Source organism: Thermobia domestica, chromosome 8 (genome assembly GCF_964235325.1).
Source record: "Thermobia domestica chromosome 8, izTheDome1.hap1.1, whole genome shotgun sequence".
In the NCBI taxonomy this organism is placed as follows: Eukaryota; Metazoa; Arthropoda; class Insecta; order Zygentoma; family Lepismatidae; genus Thermobia; species Thermobia domestica.
In genome coordinates, this window is record NC_137461.1 from 83571068 (window position 1) to 83594393 (window position 23326).

Sequence of the window (23326 nt, forward strand, 5' to 3'; positions counted from 1 at the left end):
CATTTAGAAGGAAGAAAACTATTTTACGCGACCTTGAATAAACAGTTGAGGAAGAACATATAAAATACTTCGTATGGAGTATTGCATTGTATGGGACAGAAATATTGACATTACACAAAAAGAGAATAGATCTTTAGAAATCTGGGTGTGGAGAAGAATGGAAAGAATTACCTGAGTTGAGCGGAAAACGAATGAGAGGGTGACAGAAATAGTAGGGCAGAAAAGAACAATTTTAAATGCAATTTGAAAGAAGAAGAGAAACTAGTTAAGGCTAAAAAGGAACTGTATTATGAAAGACGCGCTAAAGAGCATAGTAGTGACATCATAGGAAAGAGAGACACGGGACTAAACAGGTTATACTTGATGGACGGTATCAAAACAGAAAAATCATACGTGAGGTCGAAGAGGTTAACTGAAGATCGTGCAATATAAAAGCTTCCCAGTGGCGGTAAGTGATCTGGCAGAATATCTATGATGATACTTATTTTTTCCGTGCGAAAATAAAGATAGATACAATAGTGTTTGAATAAGATATTCTCAAAAGATATAAAATATTACTATATAATATCATTTCAATGTGTTTCTATTTGTCTAATTTTTTGAATGTAGTTTGGTAACAAGAAAATAGATTCCTTTCTATCTACAGTATGCTATTCCTCAAGACGTAAAAGTTATTCTACGGAAAGAAGTGAATGACGGAAAGTTGTGAAGCCAATTGACAGAAAGGTCGTTCGTTCGTTGAGATGTATTGAATATTGGAAATCCTTCGAGGGGAATGCTACACACTTAGGCATTCAACCAGCACATGAATGTTGTCACGAAGACACATTGCCAACAAAGCTGGAAGAAAGCTAGTGATATCTGTATTGTAAATAGAATCATTTTCCACATTGGAAACGTCGATCGATACTACAAGACCCCTTAGGTAACTGTTGACGTATCAAGTGCTTGAAGAGAAGGTACTGATACATTGTGTTACTGTAAATGCTTGAAAAGATCTAAAGATTAATCTTTTCAATAATAAATGGTATTCATTTTTGAGTATAATAATAATAGAACACATAATTAGCATACATGCTCTTTCTTCGCATAACTAGAATAAGGTTAATCTATATGACCGGAAATTTGAAATATAGGAGCGGAATTTTAGAAAACGCTGAAAGTTGGATTTCCTTATACAATAATTAAGAGTTTATATACCGAATTTCCCCATCTCTAACTTAAGGGAATTCTCATTGGATATTTCTGAATAAAGAGTTAGAAATTGCTTTCTTTCCCCGTTTAAGAGCGAAAATTTCGAAAACAATGAAACATATGCGTTTCATCCTCCTTATTTTTAACGAAGAGTTTATGTGCCGAGGGATAAAAATTTCTTTCTAATCCTTTACTTTCTTGCAAAAGGAGGTTTCTGTTCAAACTTCATGCTTCTAGCTATAGTGATAAGGTCTGATCGTTCGTGAGAATAAGCTCCTTCGTGGCTAAGCTTTTAGCATACGCGGCTTTGGCGTGGGAGACCCGGGTTTGATTCCCGGTGGTACACTACGCAAGTTTAGGTAAATTTTAGTGTGAAAAAGTGTCAACTGGAAATATCAGATAGCCAAAGCATTTTTTTCATGATCTGTGAAAATGAAATGAAAACTTTCGGTTTTACATCCACGGTTATGCTATGTAGGCTAAAATGGAAGACGATAATGATGAGAATGACTAAAATAGCGGAATAAAGAAAGTAGGGGAAACGGGAGAACACTAAGAAAACGCACGCACATTCACCACAAAGCTCAGTTGACGTTGGCTGGAAAGGAACCCACGCACTAGATGTAAACCGTCTACCACTAAGCCACCACGGCCTCCTTTTAAATGATTTGTAGTTCTGGAAAAACTAAATATTCTATGTTTTATATGAGAATTTTCAATAACTAATACTTAGGGTGGTTCACTCTCAAAGCGTCAGGCTAAGTTAGCGATGATACTAGCAGTGCCAACTCCTTGTATGTATTCGTAGTACACGCTTAAAAACATTCAAGATATGATAAATCTATAATGATTTATAGCAAACAGATAGTTTACTATTCGCAGTTAGTTCCTTAAATTGTATACATAATACTTAAATAATATTTATTTTTCAGGAATATCATGAAATGTCAAGGTGAAAAGTCTGGAGTCTTCAATTTCTAATTATTTCACCGTAAATTTCAAATGATTTTATTAAACTAGCATATTTTATTCTTGGAAGTATCAAAACAATCCAAAATCCAACTCTTTTAACAGCACAGAAATGTTTTAAAAATGAAATGAAATTTCTAGCTTAAAGTCGCATGATTTTATTTCTTGAAAGCTAAAGAGACGGATGGTTAGGTCTAATGAAAGGAATGATTACGAAAGAATTGGTGAAATAAAATTGTGGAGGAAAAGAGTAGAATCTCAAGAAAACTCACGAACACGTTGATATCAACCACAAACTTGCAGGGACACCATAATACCACACATACTTTCTATATATAAGGTAAATGACGGGAAAACCCCTTCCTAGAAATACATAATTAATTATCTGCTAATATTCCTCTTGTTCAGACTCGAAAAATTCGGAGTGCCAGGTAGCCATGATGAGTGGAAACACGACTCTGGCTCCTAGATAATTTAAATCCAAAATGTACGTCCATATATCAAGTTGTATTTGTATTATTATGAAGTCTAGGTTTGAGAACTGGTACCTAGGTCAGCAGAAAAATCTTCGAGCATTGTTTTTGATCATGATGCTCTTCCTTCAGCCTAACCACCTGTCTGCATCTATTTGCTATACCTTTCTTCAAATTCAAACCAGCGGTGACCACGAACGCATTTACCATGTGGAAATATAGTAAAATAGTAAAGACACTATATAATTCGATTCTTATATAGTGTTATGGGCATGACTATATAAAGAACATGTAAGAATAGTTGTAGAAATGGTGGTAACCAATTGCTAATATTTACAGTAAATGGAAGAAACCATGTAAAGAAAGTAGTAGGATACGCATTTTTTAAAAAAGGATTATGAGGGCGCAGAAAGTGCTATATTTGTAGACATAGTATAATAACATAAAAATTCACTATGTTTACAATTAAGAGTTTAAGAAGTGTATAGCTGCAAATAGAACATGAATTTTCGAAGCGTTGGGAGCTAAATTTTCAAAACAAAGAAAAGCTATATTTTTAGCTGTAATATGGTGGCTTATTCTCAATCTGCGCGTGATTTGTTTGTAATTTGAATTGATGTAGTAGAATCCTAATTTTCTGATCTAAGAATGTATTAAAATAATAACCCTGCAGATATCATATATATTTCTAATGATAGAACATTACAGATCACGTTTAGTGTATTTTGAACTGGGAAAATAGATCTTATGAACATGTTATTTTTATATTTAGTAAGTATTTTACTTATTTTGACACTTTTTCTTTCACTGTTCCATTAAATTTATTTGTAGTTTAAAGTAAGAAACTGCAATATAATAGGATTCTCTGAAGCTTTGAATATAACTCAGAGAGGAATACTGATACATGACGTCACGCCAAAACGCTTGTTTATGTTGCCATGACGTAATCAGAGCATTTTTGCGTTGTTTGAAGCTTTTTATATTTGTAACTAAGAAATATTTTTCTGAAATTTTTCATATGTTAATGTGTTATATGGAAGACGAGTTCTACACGATGGTATCATTAAATTACAACTTTCGGTCAGAAAGAAAATGTCCATGTAAGCAGTTATCCATTTTCGAGCATTTAAGCTTCGGTCTTGAAAATCTGGCACGTATAAACTGTCGTCTGAACAACGTTAATTGAAAAAGGCTTAAATTAGCTGTGTAGTTTGTGGTAATAGTTTTTAAAAGATAATTTGTGTATAAAGCATAACAAACGTTTTAATTTGAGAGTTAAAGAATATAACATGATGCAATCCAGAGTCAAGAGGCAACCGGTCTTTTCAAGGAGACTAATCACGAGGTCATTAGTCTTTTTATGTTTAATACAAAATATACTTTTGGCTTTTAGCTTTCTTCCTAAGATTCTTTTGATTTCACGTACCATAACAATATTTTACTTTTCTAAGCCTAAGCAACCTTATTAGTACAAAACTCCTTTTTATATTTAATTGGGTAGAGGAAGCTTGTCGAATCCCAGAGGCTGAACTAATTGAAAGGAAGTTAATATTTTTCAGTTAGTTATGCCTTCTTTATGAGTATAAAAATCAAAGTTAAGCTGGAATAGACTTACGAGGAAAGCAGATAATTTGTATTCTGTATGTCTTCCCTTACCCGACTGTATGGTACTGTCATTTCCAACTAGCCGATGTAGGAAATCTAGACACGTCTTTATGCTCGGAGAAGAGACATAGATAAGATTTGTATTGTCGGAAAACTAATGACATATTATTTTTGTTTTCATATATTTATTAAAAGAACAAAAATTCAACTAATGATATATTATCCGTTTGGTTGATATCTTTTGTCAGTTTTTACGAAGTTTAGAGTTCAATGCTCGTGAAAACTTGTCCTTTTTGATAAAAATGTTGATTTACATCCTAGTCTAAATTTCATATTATACACCGAGAAAAAAAATTGTAGGTGGCGTACTTAAAAAGATAGGTTACATGCGTAATTCCTGTAGTTTTTGGACTTAACGTACAGCAGACGTATAACTGAAAACGCATGTTTTATAATACTTTCTGTATAAGTGTTCCATCTATACGTACTTTCCGTATGAAACAATGTAGGCAGTCAGGATCTCACATACAAATGGACGTATATAACATATAGCTGACGAAGGTAACATAAGTATATGCATGTGATATACAGAAAACTGTTAGATATCAGACATCCTGCAACGTCATGATGTAACATCTAAGGGCAGTCACTATGTAGCATACGGATAACGTATGCTCCGTACTGATTTCTATAGTAAGCAAGAGGATACCGTATATTTGTACAATATACCGCTGTCCGGAGAACGGATTTTTCTCTGTGTACAATGAAAGGATTTTTGAACGTTGCAAAAGTAGTGAAAGTTTGACGGTATAAGATCAGGCAAATGAGGGAATATGGCAACACATCCCATTGAAGCTGCAATAACTTTTGACGGTTGATCAAACTTGTATGTAGTTTCGCGTTATCTTGATGGACATATAACTCCTTTATGATTAATGAGCTAAATTGCCGATAGTACACATTAGAAGTGATTGTTTGGTTCTGTTCAGAAAATATATCTTTTAAATGCCACCACACTGATAGTATAAACTTCCTCTGATTAATGTCTGGTTTTGATGTCTTATGAGGCGAATCATCACGTCGGATTCAAGACTGTCTGCGCATCAGGTTGCTGTTAACAATCTACTTCTCATCAGAACTTACCAGTTGGATTAAGGAAAGAGTCGTTTTCCTCACGTTTAATGAGAATATCGCAGACTCAGTGCTTAAAATTATGTAATTTTGAGAACTTGTTGCAATTATAATGACCAAAAAACTGTTGTTGTAATGTTATGCAAACAAAGGAAAAGAACACGTTATAAATACGCATTTTAAGTAATACAGTAATCCCTATACAAAGTTGTTCATATCTGAAACAGTTTGAGATATCAAATTCCTGCAAGTGGCATTACAAGCTTTACGTCTTTCGAAAGCCATCTAAGCAATTGGATGTGCTATTTACTAAAGTAGATTTTAAAAATAAAACCTTTCGAGGAAAATCAGTATTTCAGTTCCCTATAACTTTATTCGCATTCGTTCGAAATCCGTCGTATCACTACCATAGTATTCGATACCAGAGGCGGATCCAGGACCGACTTCCGAGGCGGTGGGTTCAAACTGCTACTTTTAAGGGCTCCAAACTTTGGGATGGGTTTTACGTATTTATATATATAAAATAAGAAAGTTTCCTCTTCTGGGGAGGAGGCGGTGAGTTGTCATATTGCTACTTTTAAGGGCTCCAAACGTTGGGATGGGTTTTATTTATATATATAAAATAAGAAAGTTTCCTCTTCTGAGGGGCGGGGGAGGGACGATTGCCCCGATCGCCCTCCCTGGATCCGCCTCTGTTCGATACTAAGGTGCTTTGGATGTGCGTTGTTCCGCTAGCCTCAGCTGAATGTAGCTTTCTTAGATTGACGCTGAATAAAAAAAAATGGTATTATGAAAAATGGTTCGATTAGATTTGAAATATGTTATATTCTGATTTAGTGTTGTTTTTTTTAAATATCTATTTTGCCTTTGATAGGGTACACTGTTAATCGTCTTGTTTTGCAAAATATATCATGACTCCCCATGCCGATGATTATGACGTATACAAAATTCTAGCATTTATTGGAGCGATTTTTTTTACTCGACTTACGCGTTCGTTTGTCCAGATACTCCTTGCATATGCTTGAGCAGTTCTTGACCAAATTTGACATGGTGATTCTGGAGCACGTGCTGAGTGTCGTAAGGGATCGCATGTCCCGATCGGAATACTATTGAGAAATAAACACCGAAAACGGGATTTCCATAAAATTAATATTGGAAAAAGTATTTAGCGGGCGAATTCTCATTGTAAAGAATGGAAAAAAAGAATTTTCAGCATTAGAGATAGTGTAAAGCCGTTTCCATTTTGTTCTGTGAACACAGGTTTTTGAAAGCTATTATGCTTTTTGCTGATATGTCAAATCCAAACCATTTGCATGTCATGTTCGTTCGCGAAAACAATTGATGCACTAAAGAATAATCAATAAACGTCGATCGCATCTCTCCAAATTTGCAGTTATTGCATACTTAATTTATTTATTAGTTTAAAAGTCTCAAGGGCGTTTCAAGATTAATCGTGTATACACATATAAGGATTCAGTGTCCGATACATCTCTGCCCTTATTCCCTTATTGATATCTATTTGTATCTGTATTGTAATCTACAAGTATTGCTTCTGGTTTCTATTTTGGATCCCTATACCCTGAAACACTCTCAAAGTTCCACAATACGATACGAAACACACACGCATTCGAATTATTACTATAATCTGGAATCTCAAAGTTTGTCAACAGGTCATAATCTTCAATTACTTACCTTGAAGAACCAGGCGCCGGATTTCTTCCAAATTTCTCGAGTCTCTGCACAGATTTTACATAACCAAATTTGCTCCTTTTGAGCAGAAACTGTTTCTATACCACATTTCTGGCACACAGCCTGTGAAAGAGAAAGGTTCAGACAATTTAGTATCTCCTCTGGAAATCTGTAAATAAATTTAGAACATACATCGAGGAAATTGTTCTGTATTAAAAAAAAAAAAAAAAACGTCCTATGAAAGGAAACTACTGGTGAAAATACATCATGCTTGATCCATCCATTAGATACGAGTATAAAACTCAGACTCTTACGTCAGTTTGCTTCGACAATAACCAAAATTGCAGACATGAGATCTATAGTTGGTACTTATTAGGACAGTGGTTCTCAACCTTTTTTGACTGACGGCACATTTTATTGAACGTCCCTGATACTGCGACAACATAAGTTATAGTAGTGTAAGACCATAAATTTTTATGAAGCACTGATTCTATGTATTACTAAGCATTGTTGCTGTCGCTGGAGACGCTGACATACATTCTATCTCAAAACTGATTTTAACTGATTAATTAATGTGTAATGATTTTTAAATTTTAAAATTCTACGACACACTTTATGAGACTGCGTGACACACCAATGTGTCGTCGCGATTTATCTGTTGACAACCACTGTACTAGGACACTTAATTCCTAAATATCGTTCGTAAATGCTTTAGTTATACTATTTTATCCATAGGAAAACCAAATAAGATTATGTTCATTAGATAAACAAAAATAATATGATCTTATGAACGTACTGGTATGTACAGTATTTCCGGAAGTTCACAGATGATAAGGGAGAACACAGCAAATCGAGAAATACATACACTATTCTCACTCTAGCTTAATCAGAAAGTCTGGTACCTTAGCAAATTCATTACTATTGACGGTACCATATTTTCTTTAACTCCGTGTAATAATGTGGTTAATATTTGTCTTCTCACAGGTGACGACGTGATCAAACCACTTAGAAGAAGTGCAGATCTAAGTCTCGAATTAATTACTTCTGGATTATCATATTCAAACCTCTTCGTTCCCATACTCTTTATCTTGAAATTTGATACGTGAAGTGATTGTATTTAACATACTGAAGAGAAATGTAATTATCTTCCATATTTCAACAATATTGTAAGTAGTATGTGTATCACTTTTAGGAATATCTGTGTGTCTATTAGGAATATGTCATGATCAGAAGACAAGCCACAATACATATGTAGATAGAAATGCTTTGTCAGAATAAAAACTGTCAAAAATTATTGACAAGTGAGAAACTTTTAAACGTCAAATAAATTTTCTGTTCTTTGATGGTTTCGAAAAACTACCCATCTTAATTTATCGTCAAGCATGTTGTTCTGTTCAGCTTGATTTGATATATTAGTTGATATAAAATTACTTATCAATTTAATAGCACTTGAAAAAAATGTGCATCATACCAGATTAATATGGTGTTGGACTACTTTTATCCCTAAGAACAGCTCTGATGCGACATGATATAGAGTCACAGTGGTCGTATTGGTAACAAGTGGAATATTACATCATTCCAGGTGGAGTGAATAACACGATTGCATGAGAGAAGAAGGAGGTAGAAATCTGCGTCCGATTCGTGGTTCTAAAACGGACCCCATATGTTCAATTATGTTCACATTAGGGGATTGACTCAACCTCATTACCATGTTCCTCAAACCACACAGCGACAACTCCAGCTTTGTTAACATCGTGGAATTTGGTGTAATTGTCTGGAAACAACATCTACACTATAGGAGTATATGGTCACTTAAAATGGCGACATAATCAGGAACAGTGTCTCGACTGGTAAGTGTCAGTGCATGACTCACGGAAAACCAGGATATTGCAATCCACATTATCACAGAGCCACTGCCAGCTTTCATGATTGGACGGATATACTGTACATCATACGCTTCTTTGGTCAACTGTTCAAGGAAGTCATTTGGGGAGGACAGACAGGAGGGTTAATTGCCTTCCCTAAGTTTCCGAAACGCATGCTCTTTAATAAATTGTAAACTAACAAAAAACGTAAAATTCTTATATTGGTGGACAATCTTGCTTCCTCCTTACTCAATTTAAAATGACACTACTGCGTCCGTCACACATGAACACGGCTCGTGGTTTGAAAGAAGGTGAATGACAACTCATCAGACCATATCACACGTATCAGTCACCAACGGTCCATGTTGCAGTTTCGTGGCACCATTGGCGTCGTGCCAAAGTGTTATTGTCCCTTAGTGGTTTTGCCCGTGCAATTCGGAACAGTAAATCCGTGTTACTCATGGTGGATTGTGATTTCCACATAAACTTTAGAAAGTGATACTTCAGTTCCTTCTCACTTGCACTGCAGTTGCACAACCACACAGAGTGACAATCCACTTTAATGCTCAGCGCACCTATGATTAAGAGTTTTCTTCCGATCATCGTTCCTCGTCGCTGTTGTAGTTTTGCCCTACACCGCTATGACCAGTCAGTCCTTCGCAACACATCCAACACACTGGTGATTTTCATCACTCTTGCACCAGATAGCCGAGCGCCAACAATTTGCCCTGTTTGGATATCAGAGAGGGCGCCCATTTTATACTATCACTGCCTGCTCAGTTCACTGAATGTGACAGAATGCATAGCAAAAAGAAAAAATGAAAGAAGGGAAGATTATCACTATTTATATCTATCATCATATTAAAGAAGGCAACTCTTATGCTGAAACGAAGAGATTAGCGCAAGATTGTATAAAACTTTCTAGTCTGCGAAATCTGACCTATTACTGATTGGAGAATACTTTAATGATGACATTAAGAGACCACTCGAACTCTTCAACCATAATGATGTTACTAGAAGTCTCCATTTTATCAGAAATAATCCTTCTGTCTTATCTACTTTGTCTCGGCAGAAATTTCAATTCCATAATGTCACGATCTTCTTATAAAAGTTCCTGCAATTTTTGAAAATTTCTTGTGGACCAACAATGAGTCACTAAACATGGCAGTGGCGAAAGTTATAAAAGCCTACTATGTACACTAGTAGAAATATATTTAAAAACTCTCCGTATATACTCAGATTCTAACAAAACTCGCATCACAGAATACGTGTGTGTGTAGGGGGGCATCATAAGATTAGTTTTAGAGTTTAAGCACACTGGCTGCCACGGAAAGCAGATTGATCGTATTTGCTGTAGAGGTCATGCTAATAGCAGTTTGAATGACACCAAGCAATATGGTGTGATGAATGCACAGTATGCGAAACCATTGAGTTTGGATTACAGTTCATTTTTACAATGCCAAGAAATGTGTAAAGCTTTCCGTTGACTAATCCCTGGGTTCATTGTAGGGTTGCCAGTGCTTATTTTTTCCGTACGTTTTATGTTTTTCTGGAGCCTTTAACGTTAAACGTTTTGATTTTCCTCCTACAATGATTTCTTTCGTTTTTAATAAATGAAAGAAATGATAGTCTTTTAAAGTGTTTTTATAAGTTTGTTAGAAAAAAATATTAATTAAGAGAATTGATTTGTCACACAAAGTTAACGACGTAATTTAATGATATAACTTAGTTTTTAGAGAGAAAATAAGGCACTCAAATCTATGTTTAACAATAGATTAACACTGTTCCTTCGTCTGTTAACAGTGTCCCTATCATACCGTAGTTTTGATTGATCGTGACATATTGATGCCAGAAACAGAAGCTACTGTGAACTAATAAAATCAGAAATTCAAGTAGCTGTTAATTTCAATATATATCTTGCAATGATTTTGTGAATGTATAAGAAAGAATGAAGGATTGTTGAAATATGCGAAGCCTTCATTAAAATAGAATTTAAAGGTAACAAAAATTTATATAATACACCACTGGCGTCATAGCTTTTTAAATTGGGGGGGGGGAGGTCGGATGAAACAAAATCAAAATCCTTTTTCCGACAAAAGTTATATATACGAAGTAGTAGATATAGTTTCATTAAATAGGCCTATATTTGACTACATTCTGGAAGGAATGCATGCCCCCGACCTACCCGCTAACGACGCCCCTGAATATACTCGGTTTGAGTTTAGCGTTCTTTTTCAGTATCGAGGCTATACGAGATAAAGCCATACAGTTTAACGTGAGATCTGAATCACACGAGCCGAGAACCTACCGGAAACTTTAATATATATATATATGTGTGTGTGTGTGTATGTATGTATGTATGTATGTTTGTATTTCAATATTTTTATTCAAACTGCCAGTATTCTATATTGCTACATGAAATCATAAATGTGTTTGTAATATGTAATTTTGAATGTCATATTTTCCTTTTCATCTCTAAAAATCACAAAACCTTCCTCCTTTTATGTAAAAAAATTTGGTAAGTATAATAATAAAACAAACAAAATTAAAAAGGAGAAACTATCTTTCTATTCCGCCGACAGTAAAAGCAGGAACTTTCCTATATGGTAATTTTTTGGTACACAGAATATTACCATACACAGATGGCTTTTTGTTACATAGAATGAGAACATAACTCACTTAAGCAAATTTAGTATCGTAAATAATGCCAATACCTTCGTTGAAGGGAGAAAGTGTTGCCAATACCTTCGTTTGACATATTTACACACACACGCACACACACAAATTGTGATTTGGGACTGTTTTTGAATAAATAGGCACGTCAGTGCACTAAACTTTTATCGCCTGCATCTCTTATATTAAATTGTCATGTTTTACTACGACCCGCTCGGGAGATTAATACTCCCAGAATTACGTTTTTTGCGCGCTACTCTAGCCAGCTGTTTTAAGTTGGTTACAAAATTTATATAATGAGGGTCAATGTGGAACAAAATGAGCCCTGCGAGGCTTCTAACCCGTTTCTACTACTACTACTATTACTACTACTACTACTATTATTATTATTTCTATAACTATTCCTACTACTACTACTACTACAACTAATCCTATTACTATTCCTACTACTACTACTACTATTACTACTACTACTATTACTACTACTACTAGTAATAGTACTTTTCTTCACAAAAGTAAGTAAATCATTTTTTTGAGTATTATTTTCATCTTATTTAAATGGAAAAAGTGTTATGAAAATTATAAAAAAGACTTTCCTTGGGCAGAGTTTGAACCCACGCCAAGAGATTTCCATTACCAGCCCGTTGCGCTACTACCTTCGACATTACTACCCATTACTACATTACTTTCCATTACTGCTGTACTTTCCATTACTACCGACAGCAGCAAGTGTTTGGTTTCTGCTATATGTAAACTACGTGCCAAGAAACGGATAACGCCAACCAATCAGAACCGTGTATTTACTTCCTACTTCCAGGAGCATTACTTCCCTGAGTGAGTCCTGTTTTACTTCTTAGACCCTACTGATGAACACATTTACACGATAGACATTTTCGAATATTCCGTCCTAAGAAGACTCACTAAATCAGCACAGAGCTCTTTTGGATGTTTTAGAAAGAAACAGGTTATGATATATTCTAGAGTTAATAATGAAATATTTATTTTTAAACATTAAGAAAATAATTAGAACCATTTTCGAGAAAGTCATTGGAACTAAAGAGAAACATCCCAGCAAACACTCTCATATAATTTCGTGAGAAAATGAATTATGCAATATGCTGGGGTTGTTATTGAAATATTTAATTATTCGTATATGATAAAAAGTAAAATTTAGAGATATTTTTTTAAAAAGAAAAAGATCAAGTTTATGACTTCGTTTTTCATGGAAACTATCTTTATATTTTGAAATAGGAGTAAATTTCAAAATATCCTCCTGGAAAATAAATAAATTATCTAGATTTACGTTACCACTTATGCACTTTAAGCTAAAGGAAATACTGTAGATGACTAATAAAGAGAATAGTTATGAAATTGGTGAAATGAGAACATGGGAGAAAACAGAAGAATCATGAGAATGGTCATGAACAAGGCTTAAAAAACCTTGCTTGCAAGTACTAGCTAGCCAAAAAAAATCTACTAGACAGACCATTTTGCAGTCACAGTTGTAACGTTCCTCTTTGAGCGTTACATTTTCTCAAAGAGATTATTTGTGGAAATGTTTAATCAGCTCTTAGTTAATGTTATTTCTTTTATAGTTCTCAATTCTCGACTCTCATGAAGGATTCAAGATGGTCGACAATTGGGCCAGTGTGTGTAGCTATAGTGTGCTACTTTGCGTTGAGCGGCCTTTGAGAATAGCTCTGACTGTTTAAAAATAATTTGAATTTTGTGTTTCGTTTAAACAGAAAGATTAATTATAAACGTGAGTATATAAACGTTTATTTATATAATTTTTATTCCCACTTAGTTATATCTGTTTTATTATTAAAGTTGTCGTTTCCGTTCTACGCTCTGATGCGTAGTATGGAATGACCAATCAGGAAGCGAGCGGGCTGCGAAGAGCCCCCCTTTTTGTCTTAGCTTCTTGTAGCGAACATGGCGGAAGCGTAGTGACAAGCATAATTTGTCCATGTCTTTGGACATAAAATTTCCTGCGAATTATGCAGTAAACGATTGTGCTTTTATTATCAGTGCCCTCTTAAGCATTGCTGTTGTTGAACATTATGTTGGAGGAATGAATATGTAGTAAATTATAAGGGATTCATCTAAAACTTGCTCAGCGTGTGTGTGTCTGACGTATTACTGGGATTGGCGCAATACTCGTTAATCACTGTTGTGATGAGAGTTGAAGTCTAGTGATCCTTTCAAGTCTGTCTTTAGAACTACATTCAATTGGGTGTAGCCTCGTCTTTAGACGTAGTGATTCTGTGTCATCAGATTTCTTAATAAGGGACTCCGTCCTATGTTACTGGTTATTGGTCATACCTGCTTCTGTGGAATTTAAACGTCCCTGGACTGCCAATGGACAAACGGTCCTCCTCCATTTTGTTGAAGTTTCTCAAGTGATTCGTCGCCTATTCACTCATCAACAGTGTTGTGGCAGCTTTGCAGCGAACTTCTGTCTACCTGGTGAAAGTAGTGGTGAAATGTGCTTACTTGGCATCAACTAAGGAGATGTCATCCTTTGGTCAACCTGTGCCGAAGTTATGGTTATGATTGCTGTATGGTGAGATGTTGGAGAAGTCGTAAGGACCGGTTGTTACCCTGGGACATTGTTTCACAATGTTTCTGCAGTGTTCCTACTCGTGAAGTGAGAGTAAGGTTTGGTGAGCTTTGGTCACTGTTACCCAGGTAATTATGTCTACTATTCTTTATTCCGTCTCGTGAAGAAACTGATATCGTCCAGGAAGTTGTGAAAGAAATTTGTCCACCGTTTATAATCCGTCCAAATCGTTTCCGATCACAATATCTAATGTCAGATTAATATCTTCATGTGTTCATTCTACTGATACAGATCGTTTATAAGTAAACAACAATATACATTCAATAATTCTTGGTTTTCAGTGTATTTATATATTATCTGCGTCAATTCACAATGTCTATAATATTGTCTAAAATGAGTCTCGTCAGTAACATGTCCGAGTAAACGAAAGTGAGTCTCTATCCAGTAAGTCGAATCATACGCCGGCGGGGTAGTCTGATATCAACACCGTTTCTTTCTTGCTTTGAATAAAATCATTTCCTAGAGTTGTATATATATAGTTTACAATCCAAATATTAAGTCGCCACACCACAAAATTGTGTTAAATCCTCGAGTTGTCTTCATGTCATGTTTTAGCTATAATGTTGCTCACTAGTTCAGTGAGGCGCGCTAAGACGGTGGGTGTACGATACCGCTCGTACTTCAATGCGAAAGTGTCAGGAGTTGAGTCTAATTTCACTGGCTGGTCTTGTATTCCCCGTAATGTTCTACAGTGTGTATTGTGATTACCGCCGCTGTTAATTGTAAATTATGTTGAGGGAAATGCCCTCTTAACAGTTGGATGCGGACAAAGTGGAGATGTTATGTACTTAAAGGGGGAAGGTCAATCGACACAGCCGTAGGTCTACTCTCTCTCTGCAATGAGATATTTACGAGCAGTAATGTAATTGGTAAATTTCCTTTTCCTTTTTTTTTGGTGAAGTAGCCTACCGAGGATTTTGTGCTAATGTTTAGTTAAATGGTAAACAACTCTTTCACTGTTATTACAGTACTGTTTAACTTCTACTGTTACTCATCTTTGAGTTGTGTTGGCATTAAAGGTTGGGGAATTTTAAACGGAATACATATATTTTTTTTATTTGAATCTAGCTATCCATGATCATAAATGTTAATGAGAGTCTAGTATTATACGTTATTACAAGGAAAGTTAAATAAACAGAGTTGCAAGATATATGGTGTTGTCCTGAATGATTTTTTTTATCTCTTCTTCCTCAACATCGACGATGCCATTAGTGTACAAGAATCTGGAGTTAAGTAGCGTTGTGTTTACTGGTCTATAATTACAGCGTAAGAAAGGAATAATATCGGCGACCCAAATCTTTTTTTTCCTTTCCTTTCCCTTTCCCTTAACGTCGGCTACGGATACGTCTTAAGATAAATAGTTTTTTTTTCCAGCTGGCTTCCCGTAGCCTAGGATGTTTCGTCTCAAGCTGGTGGTACCAGCCAGAATTTTAGAATAACGTAAAACTATGACGTTTCAAGCTGGCAACACTAGCCAGGATTTTAAGGGAAAAATAGCGCTTTTCAAGTTTGGCGTACACAGCCAGAATTCTAATTGTTGAAAAAGGTGACACCTCACAGTGTTTATACAAATAAACAAAAATCACTTTACGACACAGTAAACATATTAATACATTTTCTTATTTTGTTTATTGGCATGTGTCTTACAAATAAGGAAAAGAGTGACACCTGTTATTTATTCTTGAACTTTCTGTGGATATGTCCAGCTATATGGTGCACACTGCTTTTGAAATAACCGTGATCGATAGACTGCTTTGGATCAAATAGTTCAAGGTGAGGTCCATTTAGATTTATGAGAAACTAGAACTTTCTAGTGATGAACGTAGTTTCGTTTTGATTAAATTCATGTTGCTGAAACATCTTTCACAACAACTGGTGGAAATTGGACAGTTTTGAAAGCAAAGGAAACCTGTCTTTTGTCCCACTGTTTTCTGCAGAAGCTCGGGAAGACAAAAGCTCTTCGAAATGGCTTTGAATGTATACCAGTCGCTAAAACTATTCTTAACCAGTTCACCTTCCTACATTTTTTGTTCGTTGTGTGGAATAAAACACGTTTTTGATTGATCGGACTTTGATCGCCAAATGTTAAAAAAAAAAAAAAAAGTTCTCGTCATTGGCGAACAGGTGAGTGAATTTTTCAAGCCCTGACTATGAACACGATATAGTCCACCACAAACTCACAAAGGTTGGACCGACCGAACTAGGCACCGTCACACCAGGGACGAACACTCTAACACTGAGCCACTGTGGATCCTCATTACCCTTTAATAATAATTTGAAATGTGGATTAGATACACTGAACAGTGTTGCCTCTCGGGGTTTGTATGTAAGACCAGAGTAAACTAACCTTTTGGATGGTTTTTCAATATAAATTAGTTACGTCATGTTGTAGAGTTTTCAAATTTAAATGTGGACAAAATCGCTCCAGTTTTCTTTCTTTCTTTCTTTGCGGATATTGGCTACAGAAAGTCTCCCACGAGTAACATATTTTGTTGGAGCTTTTATCAGAGAAATGACTTCTAGCATCTTATAGAGATTTTAATGAAATATAAACACTAATGAATAATCGTTAGCGCCACTTTCGACGAAGGGGGCACGGTGGCTCAGTAGTAGAGCGCTTATATCTGGTTCGATGGTCCCTTGATTGATTCCCGGTCAAATAAATTTGTGGTGGACAACATCGTGCTTGTGGGTTTTCTCGGGGTACTCCCGTCTCCTCCCACTTTCTCATTCCACCAATTCTTCCATCATCATTCACTTACTTTAATCATCGTCTCCCTTAGCCTAACAGACATAATTGTGGGAGGTTAAACTCAAGGATTTTGTTTTTCACTTTTGACGAAATAACAATTTTCATCTTCGAGTAACCTCCCCTTACTTTTAGTGCTAGAAAGAAAGTGTGTAATTTCCAGTAAAGAATAATGAAAATCTTACTACAAAATTTGGCACGGATACATTCAACAGCATGGTCTCTATGTGATAACGGGACGAGTATTCATCGCGACAATGGACCAATATTAAAAATAACTTTTTGAGCATGCAGGGAACACGATACGTGTAAATTCGTTGAAATCTCGAATTCCCTTTTTTTTTCCCGCAACCACAATACTATTCTCTCTTATCATCGCTCGAAAGTAAAACAAGGAAGGAAGAACAATTACACAAGCTGAAAACCTTGAATCTTGATCTTATCATCAATTGTTTTTGTCGTAATTACTATGGTTTCTATTCGACGTCAAACTCATCGTGGCTACTAATGAAATTAACGCTAGCAACGTAATAATGTGTGGTCGTTAGGGGATTAATTTCAGACTTCCATTTGTGGTCTACAATCAACATTTCTAATTAATTTGATTGAATGGCAATTTGCAATTTTAGGAAGAAACTATTTTTTTTTTTTTACACAGATATGTTTTAAAAAGACCATTTTCTCAGGCTATAATTGTAACGTATAGACATTCCACGAAAACTTTATTGCACTTGAACAAGAAGGGTTAGATTATTTTAGAACACTAATACACTTTGATTGAAACGTAATATATGCAGAATATGCTTAATTGTAGTGTACGAACATCCATCTCCATCGTACCAGCACTTTGAAAGAAGAATGATACACAATTTCCTTGAAAACAATATGAAACAATACTATTTATTCATTCTTAGGAGAATACAAGCTGGTTTGCAAGCCAAAGATGGCCATCTTACGTCGCATTAAACAAGATAATGTGATAGGGTCTATTTGTAGGATGTTCTCACATTTTTGTCCTCTTCCTGTATACCATTTCCTTGTCAGGATCTTGACAAAACTTCCTCGAAAGTAGATCTTGATTTGCTTAGTATATGCACGCGAAATATTTCCTTGTACAAACATTTGGTTCTCGTGTTATCAGAAAAATGAAATGAACTGAAATTTTCGAGTTTTATGTCTCATGCTTGTGCCGTCTAGGCTAAAGGAGACGCTGATGATGAGAAATGGATGAAATGGTGGAAGGAATAAAGTGAGAGGAAACGGGAGAACCCTGAAAAACCCCACGCATACAGTGTTTGTTCACCACAAGCTTGGCGCGAGCTAGGATCGAACTAGGGACCCCAAGAGGTAAACGCTCTACCACTGAGCCACCGCGGCCCCCTCGTGTTATGAGAGTTGGAGTTTGGGTTTAACTACATTCAAATTTCGGTGGGGTACAGTGGCTCAGTGGTAGAGCGTTTACCTCTGGTGCGTGGTGTCCCTAGTTCGATCGCCGCCCAAATAAGTTTGTGGTGAACAACAGCGTGCTCATGAGTTTTCTCGGGGTACTTCCGTTTGCTCCTAATTTCTCATTCCACCAAATCTTTCATCATTCACTTGATTTAATCATCGTCTCCCAGGCATAATGTGGAACGTTGAACTTAAAGATTTCACACTCAAATTTTCACAAAAACTTTCACTTATTGCTATTTTGAACAAGAATTAGGGGAAAATTGGCGCAAACCAATTAAACTTTAATTTGAGGCTACACTTTTTAACTTCTTGAAACGATAAGTAAAAGCAAAGTGTACTTGCAATAAATATTTGCTAAAATCAATGAAAGACAAAGCCTTTTCGCAATTTACAAATCGTTATTGCAAAGTGTACTTGCAATTAATACATGGTGTTTCAAAACAACACCGATAACGTTTATGTGGTGATTCCTGACACCACGATAAGAAAAAGTATAGACCAACCTGGGTGCAGAAATGCTTCCTTTCGGAGTTATAGCCTCCCGAAAACATGAAGAAATTAACTTTAAAGGTGCATAGTTCCAAAACTATGGAACCTACTGTAGTCGGGTCAAGACTTTACTAAAGAATTAGTACATGATCTTTCCAAATATCCATATTTCAGAATCCCGTGGTACTTCCGCAACCATATTTTATAGAGCTAGTTGGTAACTATTTCAAGTTATATGCCCATAGCCAAACTCCCTCAATAAGAATTGTTGCGTGAATACCTTAGGATTCTGAAACATGTATTTTTAGGTAGAGCACATATTAGTTCCTAAGTGAAGTCTTGACCTGACTACGGTAGGTTCCATAGTTTTGGAATTATGGGCCTTTAAAGATATTTTTTCATTTTTTCGGCAGCCTATAACTCCGAAAGAAAGCATTTGTGCAGCCAGGTTGATCTATACTTTTTGTCTTATCTTGGTGTCAGGAATCACCTCCCAAACGTTGTCGGTGTTGTTTTGGAACACCCTGTATTTGCCAAAATCAATGAAAGACAAAGTTTTGTCACAATTTAGGAATCGTTAGCTGAACAAATACATATTCCAATGACGAAGAACGTTGTGAAGGGTTTCCTATTAAATACTGCAATATATCCATAAAAAGCAACAAAGCGGTTTTTTTTTTTTTTTTTTTTTTGTAAAGTACAAATGGTGATCAGAAAAATGGAAACACATGAACGAAATTGCAACTTACCAGATTAATATGGTGTCGGGCCACCTTTCGCCTTCAGAACAGCCTTGATGCGACGTGGGAGGCATAGAGGTCGTGAATGCTAGCAAGTGGAATTTTACACCATTCCTCGTACAGGGCATCGGCCAGTTCTGTGAGAGAGCATGGAGGTGGAAATCGTCGCCGGACTCGTGTTTCCAAGACGGACCACAGATGTTCAATTATGTTGAGATCTGGGGATTGGGCGGGCCAGGAGAGGTGTTGAACTTCATCCTGATCTTCCTCAAACCACGCTGCAACAACGCGAGCTGTGTGAATGGGTGCATTATCATCCTGGAAGAAGGCGTCATTGTCCGGGAACAACATCCGGACCATAGGATGCAAGTGGTCTCCTAAAATTGCGACATAATCGTTGGCAGTGATCCGTCCGCTAAGTGTGACCACAGGATTCAATGAAAACCATGATATGGCGGCCCACAGCATCACCGAGCCGCCGCCATGTTTCACAGTTGGACGGAGACACTGCAAATTATAAGCTTCTTTGGGCGTTCTCCACACATAAACACGGCCCGTGGTTGGGAATAGGGTGAAGGATGACTCATCCGAGCATATCACACGTTTCCAGTCCTCAACGGTCCAAATTGCATGGTTGCGGCACCATTTGCGGCGTGCGAAAGCGTTATGGTCCCTGATGAGCGGTTTGACCCGTGCAATACGAGTTCACCTTAACCAGTTCACCTTCCTACATTTTTTGTTGGTTGTGTGGAATAAAACACGTTTTTGATTGATCGGACTTTGATCGCCAAATGTTAAAAAAAAAAAAAGTTCTCGTCATTGGCGAACAGGTGAGTGAATTTTTCAAGCCCTGACTATGAACACGATATAGTCCACCACAAACTCACAAAGGTTGGACCGACCGAACTAGGCACCGTCACACCAGGGACGAACACTCTAACACTGAGCCACTGTGGATCCTCATTACCCTTTAATAATAATTTGAAATGTGGATTAGATACACTGAACAGTGTTGCCTCTCGGGGTTTGTATGTAAGACCAGAGTAAACTAACCTTTTGGATGGTTTTTCAATATAAATTAGTTACGTCATGTTGTAGAGTTTTCAAATTTAAATGTGGACAAAATCGCTCCAGTTTTCTTTCTTTCTTTCTTTGCGGATATTGGCTACAGAAAGTCTCCCACGAGTAACATATTTTGTTGGAGCTTTTATCAGAGAAATGACTTCTAGCATCTTATAGAGATTTTAATGAAATATAAACACTAATGAATAATCGTTAGCGCCACTTTCGACGAAGGGGGCACGGTGGCTCAGTAGTAGAGCGCTTATATCTGGTTCGATGGTCCCTTGATTGATTCCCGGTCAAATAAATTTGTGGTGGACAACATCGTGCTTGTGGGTTTTCTCGGGGTACTCCCGTCTCCTCCCACTTTCTCATTCCACCAATTCTTCCATCATCATTCACTTACTTTAATCATCGTCTCCCTTAGCCTAACAGACATAATTGTGGGAGGTTAAACTCAAGGATTTTGTTTTTCACTTTTGACGAAATAACAATTTTCATCTTCGAGTAACCTCCCCTTACTTTTAGTGCTAGAAAGAAAGTGTGTAATTTCCAGTAAAGAATCATGAAAATCTTACTACAAAATTTGGCACGGATACATTCAACAGCATGGTCTCTATGTGATAACGGGACGAGTATTCATCGCGACAATGGACCAATATTAAAAATAACTTTTTGAGCATGCAGGGACCACGATACGTGTAAATTCGTTGAAATCTCGAATTCCCTTTTTTTTCCCGCAACCACAATACTATTCTCTCTTATCATCGCTCGAAAGTAAAACAAGGAAGGAAGAACAATTACACAAGCTGAAAACCTTGAATCTTGATCTTATCATCAATTGTTTTTGTCGTAATTACTATGGTTTCTATTCGACGTCAAACTCATCGTGGCTACTAATGAAATTAACGCTAGCAACGTAATAATGTGTGGTCGTTAGGGGATTAATTTCAGACTTCCATTTGTGGTCTACAATCAACATTTCTAATTAATTTGATTGAATGGCAATTTGCAATTTTAGGAAGAAACTATTTTTTTTTTTTACACAGATATGTTTTAAAAAGACCATTTTCTCAGGCTATAATTGTAACGTATAGACATTCCACGAAAACTTTATTGCACTTGAACAAGAAGGGTTAGATTATTTTAGAACACTAATACACTTTGATTGAAACGTAATATATGCAGAATATGCTTAATTGTAGTGTACGAACATCCATCTCCATCGTACCAGCACTTTGAAAGAAGAATGATACACAATTTCCTTGAAAACAATATGAAACAATACTATTTATTCATTCTTAGGAGAATACAAGCTGGTTTGCAAGCCAAAGATGGCCATCTTACGTCGCATTAAACAAGATAATGTGATAGGGTCTATTTGTAGGATGTTCTCACATTTTTGTCCTCTTCCTGTATACCATTTCCTTGTCAGGATCTTGACAAAACTTCCTCGAAAGTAGATCTTGATTTGCTTAGTATATGCACGCGAAATATTTCCTTGTACAAACATTTGGTTCTCGTTTTATCAGAAAAATGAAATGAACTGAAATTTTCGAGTTTTATGTCTCATGCTTGTGCCGTCTAGGCTAAAGGAGACGCTGATGATGAGAAATGGATGAAATGGTGGAAGGAATAAAGTGAGAGGAAACGGGAGAACCCTGAAAAACCCCACGCATACAGTGTTTGTTCACCACAAGCTTGGCGCGAGCTAGGATCGAACTAGGGACCCCAAGAGGTAAACGCTCTACCACTGAGCCACCGCGGCCCCCTCGTGTTATGAGAGTTGGAGTTTGGGTTTAACTACATTCAAATTTCGGTGGGGTACAGTGGCTCAGTGGTAGAGCGTTTACCTCTGGTGCGTGGTGTCCCTAGTTCGATCGCCGCCCAAATAAGTTTGTGGTGAACAACAGCGTGCTCATGAGTTTTCTCGGGGTACTTCCGTTTGCTCCTAATTTCTCATTCCACCAAATCTTTCATCATTCACTTGATTTAATCATCGTCTCCCAGGCATAATGTGGAACGTTGAACTTAAAGATTTCACACTCAAATTTTCACAAAAACTTTCACTTATTGCTATTTTGAACAAGAATTAGGGGAAAATTGGCGCAAACCAATTAAACTTTAATTTGAGGCTACACTTTTTAACTTCTTGAAACGATAAGTAAAAGCAAAGTGTACTTGCAATAAATATTTGCTAAAATCAATGAAAGACAAAACCTTTTCGCAATTTACAAATCGTTATTGCAAAGTGTACTTGCAATTAATACATGGTGTTTCAAAACAACACCGATAACGTTTATGTGGTGATTCCTGACACCACGATAAGAAAAAGTATAGACCAACCTGGGTGCAGAAATGCTTCCTTTCGGAGTTATAGCCTCCCGAAAACATGAAGAAATTAACTTTAAAGGTGCATAGTTCCAAAACTATGGAACCTACTGTAGTCGGGTCAAGACTTTACTAAAGAATTAGTACATGATCTTTCCAAATATCCATATTTCAGAATCCCGTGGTACTTCCGCAACCATATTTTATAGAGCTAGTTGGTAACTATTTCAAGTTATATGCCCATAGCCAAACTCCCTCAATAAGAATTGTTGCGTGAATAC

At 36.4% G+C, this 23326-nt stretch overlaps 1 protein-coding gene across 2 annotated transcripts in view; it reads right to left on the minus strand.

Moving 5' to 3' along the window:
• Nucleotides 1-23326, minus strand: part of Rph (Rabphilin) — a 689315-nt gene that overhangs the window by 107871 nt on the left and 558118 nt on the right. For both annotated transcript variants that reach the window (XM_081768658.1, XM_081768656.1), the window contains exon 5: nucleotides 7065-7184. In XM_081768658.1, coding sequence (XP_081624784.1) covers nucleotides 7065-7184 — 120 coding nt within the window. The remainder of the gene's footprint in view (nucleotides 1-7064; nucleotides 7185-23326) is intronic.